Source organism: Medicago truncatula, chromosome 4 (assembly GCF_003473485.1).
Source record: "Medicago truncatula cultivar Jemalong A17 chromosome 4, MtrunA17r5.0-ANR, whole genome shotgun sequence".
Taxonomy (NCBI): Eukaryota; Viridiplantae; Streptophyta; class Magnoliopsida; order Fabales; family Fabaceae; genus Medicago; species Medicago truncatula.
In genome coordinates, this window is record NC_053045.1 from 54,860,391 (window position 1) to 54,866,430 (window position 6,040).

The window sequence follows — 6,040 nt, forward strand, 5'->3', positions numbered from 1 at the left end:
AAATCCTCTCTAAAGTATCCTTGTGATCCAACAAGTGAATCTCTATCATTAGGCTCATACACTTGTACTTTCGTGGTCACTGAACTTGTCATACAGTTTGCCGATAATACCTTTGTGGCACAAAGGTCGGGTGACCGCTTGATTGTTTGGAGGGCTAAGATTTACTTTAGCACCTTATTTGGTGCCTTGCGACTTTTGTTGTTATATCTATAGATACTTTTGGGCGTCTTCGTTGAACCTTAGTTTCATTTTTGGACTTTTACATCCGAGAATCGGGTCTCAGTCCAGTTCAAAACATTTACCATTAAATATTTCAATTTTCATTCTTTGTTCCAAAATGTGCACTCAATTGTTAGTTCACTCATCTTAGAAGTTAGAGTGTATCTATGAAACTACGACACAAAGTACAAGTACGATACAATTCGAATACATAGATACACAAAGTATAAGTACATACATTTTTCATTTTTGGAGTATGGCTTATACTAAAGAAAAGCAATGAGTTGGATTCAAATATGATTTATGATAAAATATTATGACGTAATTTGATTCATATAACAAACATCACTAAATGAGATAATACTCAATTGTTGTTTTTGCCGCTTACACTAAAGAAAAGACAAAGGTAACATCGTAATAGAAGGATGATATTTATTTATTAAAAAATGTTAATATGTGTCCGAACATATGTTAAAAAACTTAATATAGTAATATTGTTATTTGGGAAATGTTAACTTGTATCCTTAAAACATAAATTAAGAAAGCAAATATAAAAAGTTTTAAAAAACTTATGTATTCAATATTTTAAAAGTTACAAAAATTATATATAAAATTTATTTATAATTTCCTTTTTAAGTTCCTTAACTTGTGCCTATGTTAGGCGAACCCATATTTATTTTGTTCATAAAAAATAGTCCTCATTCGTTGACCCTTAAGAATTCCAGTGGCGGCCCCTACGCCGTTGGCCTTGCTTAATCTATCTTTCATCTCTCTCCATCTGTCTCCAAATAAAGCCACCTCTTCTCAACTTCCCTTCTCTCTCTCTCTCTCTCTCTCTCTCTCTCTCTCTCTCTCTCTTCATGCCCTTTGTTACTTCCTTCTCTCTAGTATTAAAACCCCACGCCACTAACAACCAACATAACCAAACTAGATAAGATCACCAAAGCCCAACCCAAAAGCCTCCACTCTCCACACTAACGAAAACAACATTATTAAAAAACAACAACACTTCTTTGTGTTCTCTCAACACAACAAGTCATAAACAACAACATTAGTTGAATTCATTAGTTTCAAACATCATGGAGCTAGAGCTCTTGTCTTGGCTCAAACTTGTTTCATTTTCTTTCATATTTCTTCTATGTGTTCTCAAAGTAACAGTGTTACTATGGTGGAGACCAAGAAAAATTGAAGGCTATTTTGCTAAACAAGGAATTAGAGGACCTCCTTATCATTTCTTCATTGGAAATGTTAAAGAACTTGTTGGTATGATGTTGAAAGCTTCTTCTCAACCCATGCCTAATTTCTCTCACAACATTCTTCCTAGAGTCCTTTCTTTCTATCATCACTGGAAGAAAATTTACGGTACTTAATTGTTTATTAACTCTTCTTCACTTTTTTATGTGCATATATTTAACTCTTCATTTTGATATTTATGCATACTTAGAAATGCATTTTATTTTAAGAATATTTTTAGTCATGACCATCATCATTAAAGTTTGGGTTGAGCAGTAGCATGATGATGGTGATGATGATTATTATGTTTTCTTTTACCAGTTTTGCGTTACTGAATTTGAGACTTTTAAAGCCTTCAAGGACTTGTTCCTGAGATAGGGTGCTTCTTTTTTGCAACTTTTTTCAGCCTTTCTTTTTCTGAGCTACCTCCTAGCTCTTTGGTGCATGATGTTGAAGTTCCATGTTAATTTTGTACTTTAGCATAATTTCTCTCTTTTTTTTTTTTTTTATATTTTCTTTTTCCTCTATTACTTTTCTTTCAATTCATCATCACTAGTCACTACTCTCTCTCTCTCTTTGATCTCTCAACTTTTGTTTTTCTTTTCTAGCATCAAACAAAATCCAACAAGGCTTTGGGTTCAGTTTTGATGTGCTATGTAATCAGACATTTGTTTCTAACTGACTGCTCTGTAAGACTGTCAGTATTACAAACATTGTCCATATTCTTAATTTAATTTCCTCTAAATATATATTTTTTAAGTCAAAATAATATTATTAATAAAAACAAATAACCATTCTCAATCACATTTTTTAAAGGCCGGGATGAAAAAAATTAAAATTAAAATTATTATTAATAACGACAATACTAACTAATAATCATTTTACGATTATCTCGTATATAATAAAATCAAACTCTTACCATCGAACTGACGGCTCATCGCAGTCTGATTCACTATGGAGTGTGATAATTTGTTGGCATTGAGAGTTGTCATATACTTTTGCTCTTATATCCATGTCTTGTAATGTTTTGTTTTTGTATGAAAGGAATTGAATTTTGAGAATGTAGTTGTATATGTTTGGTAACCGTTTTAAAATTGACTTGTCTTCTTCCCACCACCTGCTGTCTTTCTTTCTCTCTCTCAATGTCTCTGTGATGTAGGGTCACCACTACACTATCCATATGCTTCTTCTGAAACTAATGGCTGTCATGTTTCCTGCTCCCTTCCTATTTTTGTTAACTATACACTTACTACTTGAGGGATTATGCAATCTTCCAACTTTGTGTAAAAAAAATATAATAATCTCATTACATAATTTTATTATTAATATATAAACTTTGATTATGAATGAATTGATCTCTAACTATTTGATTTCATGATTTGAATAAAAAGGTGGAATGTTCCTAGTTTGGTTTGGACCCACTGTTCGTCTTACAGTGTCTGATCCAGACCTTATAAGGGAAATCTTCACATCCAAGTCAGAATTTTATGAAAAAAATGAAGCCCCCCCACTTGTGAAGCAGCTAGAAGGTGATGGTCTCCTTAGTCTTAAAGGAGAAAAATGGGCTCACCATCGCAAAATTATCTCTCCCACTTTTCACATGGAAAATCTCAAAGTAATTCATTAAATCCTACCCCCCCATACTAGTACATTATTTTTATATATTTTTGTACATAAAATTAATTTGAATGGTAAAATATTAAATAGGATTTCGTGTACAATGTTTTTAGTTGCTGATACCGGTGATGGCAACAAGCGTGGTTGAGATGTTGGAAAAATGGTCGGAAATGAGTGACAAAGGTGAGGTGGAAATTGAAGTTTCTGAGTGGTTTCAAACCCTAACTGAAGATGTTATTACTAAGACCGCGTTTGGAAGCAGCTACCAAGATGGCAAAGCCATTTTTCACTTACAAGCCCAACAAATGATCTTAGCTGCTGATGCTTTTCAGAAAATTTTCATTCCCGGTTACAGGTAAAAAACTAATTAATTATTTATAATCTTCTAGTTAATTATTCTATGATATGATATGGTACGTAAGAGAGTGAGTAGTAATACATCCCTTTCTATGATGTACTAATATTAACAAAAAATTGTTAAATTTTGTAGATTCTTTCCTACAAGAAAGAATATAAAATCTTGGAAACTGGATAAAGAAATAAAGAAATCATTGGTGAAGCTAATAAAACGAAGGGAAGAGAATTTGAATAATGGGAATGAAGAAAGAATTGAAAAAGGTCCAAAAGATTTACTAGGACTAATGATAGAAGCTAGCTCCAACAACAACAACACCAATGTGACAGTGGATGATATCGTGGAAGAGTGCAAGAGCTTTTTCTTTGCAGGCAAACAAACCACATCAAACTTGCTGACGTGGACGACCATTCTCTTAGCAATGCACCCACAATGGCAAGTACAGGCACGTGATGAGGTCCTAAAGATGTGTGGGTCACGTGACCTTCCAACTAAAGATCATGTTGTAAAGCTTAAGACGGTAAGCCAAAGGCAGCCCCTCCCCACCCATCAACACTTTTATGCTACATCAGATTAATATTTGGACCCCAAATAAAAATTATGTTTTGTCTCCTAGTCCTTATGTTTATGTTTTTGTTTGTTTGTTTGCCACCTTTTGCTTCCTCTTACCCCTTGTGAAGGGAACATCTAGCCAAACACTGCTCATTTACACCTCCCCAACTGGCAATTCTCTAAAAACAAAAATCAATAGTTAAACATCGATCTTGACAAGAATATCATTATTTTTAATAAAGGTTTGGCATGTATAATCAAAGTTCTTTCAAATAATGTTTCAGATATTTTATAATAATTTTTTTTAGTTTCAAAATATAGTATTTAATCAATACATTGACAATGTTAAATACTACTAGTTAGTATATTTCTCAATATATCTATTTTTCAGTTCTGATTTTGTAAAAAAAAAGGCCTTTATTATTCACATTTCCATTTCCAATAGTAATAAAACTTTGTATTTTTTTTTTATGTAATTTTGTCCAATATGCACCTTGAGTTTTTTAATAATTTTATCTAATCTTTTGGGTTATAATATGGTGCAGCTGAACATGATTGTAAACGAGTCACTAAGATTGTACCCACCAACAATTGCGACGATCCGACGGGCTAAAACAGATGTAGATTTGGGAGGGTACAAGATACCACGTGGGACAGAGCTATTGATTCCAATCCTAGCCGTTCATCATGATATAGCAATATGGGGCAATGATGTAAATGAATTCAATCCTGGCCGTTTCTCTGAAGGTGTAGCTAGAGCTGCAAAACATCCAGTGGCATTCATACCTTTTGGCCTTGGTGTGCGCACATGTATAGGACAAAACCTTGCAGTGCTACAAACAAAATTGGCACTTGCAATCATACTGCAGCGTCTTAGTTTCAGGTTGGCCCCTAGTTATCAACATGCACCAACGGTTCTGATGCTACTTTATCCTCAGTATGGTGCACCAATCATATTCAACCAATTGTCCATAGTGGATAACCCAAATCAAGGATCCTCATAGGATCTAGGATATTTCATGTCCCTCCAGATCAATGTCCGTATGTTTGATATCACAATGACTTTGTAAATATTCCGATGAATCAACTGAACAAAATTTCGATGAATCATCGTGATTATGACAAAGTCGTTGTAATATTAAAAATGCAATGCAAGTTTGTGTAGAGTATATATGGTTTGAGTTTAGAGATCAAATGACCCCTCCGTTATGGCTTTCCTTTATTGAAAGAAAAAAATCTATAAAGTATATAGATGAGAGATGTGTGATGAGTAAAATTACGGTGGTGCCCTTTCCTTTGTCTGCAGATATTTTATCCCATGTGTTTTTTGTTTCTTCCTCATCAGAACATACTGACTCTAGCATGTGAGGTTTGGTTTGGTTCTTGGACAAAAGTGTCTTTTGCCGATTGTAATGTGGTTATTATCATCATAGGAGAGTAAATCAGTAGATGGCTAACAATTTGCTAGACAGGTGCTTTGACTTGTGTATGTTGTGTATATTTTTTTGGGAGATTTGTAATTTTTTTTTCAATGCATTTTTTGGCCCCTTGATTGTGTAACCAATGGTTGTCTACAACAATTTTCCATTCTTTTTTCTCAGTTTATTTTCGTGTACACAACATCGATAATCTTTCCCGGCATAGCTGTATGAGGTTGACGGTTAGGACAAATATTTTAGGTTGATAACTATACATATATAACCTTATCAAAATAGTAAAAACAATGCATTTATTCTCTAAACGGAAATGAAAGTTGGTATTGAAATTGTAACCGTTGAGGAGTTTGGGAGAGCACCAAGTACAACAACAAATTGATGTGAGACTAATTTCTTTTGGCATATGTAAATTTTTAGAGTGGTTTAGTTGAAAGTGAAGTATGGAGTTTACTAATTCTTTTGAACTATGATTATATTTGAAGGGTGTATACGTAAAAGGTGTATAAATTTCAATTTCAACCAACTCTAATAACTATGTGTCACGTTGCTATAATTTTTTAGCTCGGATGCGTGTGTGTGTACTATATGTGGCCACCTAATCTTTTGAACTATCTTTTGAAAATAAAAT

At 33.5% G+C, this 6,040-nt stretch overlaps 1 protein-coding gene across 1 annotated transcript; it reads left to right on the top strand.

The window, feature by feature from the left end:
• The first annotated feature begins 964 nt into the window (after nt 1–964).
• Nucleotides 965–5,540, top strand: LOC11440638 (cytochrome P450 734A1). Its single transcript, XM_003609202.4, has 5 exons — nt 965–1,581; nt 2,844–3,067; nt 3,183–3,424; nt 3,560–3,944; nt 4,522–5,540. The coding sequence occupies exons 1-5, from the start codon at nt 1,299–1,301 to the stop codon at nt 4,978–4,980; spliced, it is 1,593 nt and encodes a 530-aa protein (XP_003609250.1). The 5' UTR covers nt 965–1,298; the 3' UTR covers nt 4,981–5,540.
• The last annotated feature ends 500 nt before the right edge of the window (nt 5,541–6,040 follow it).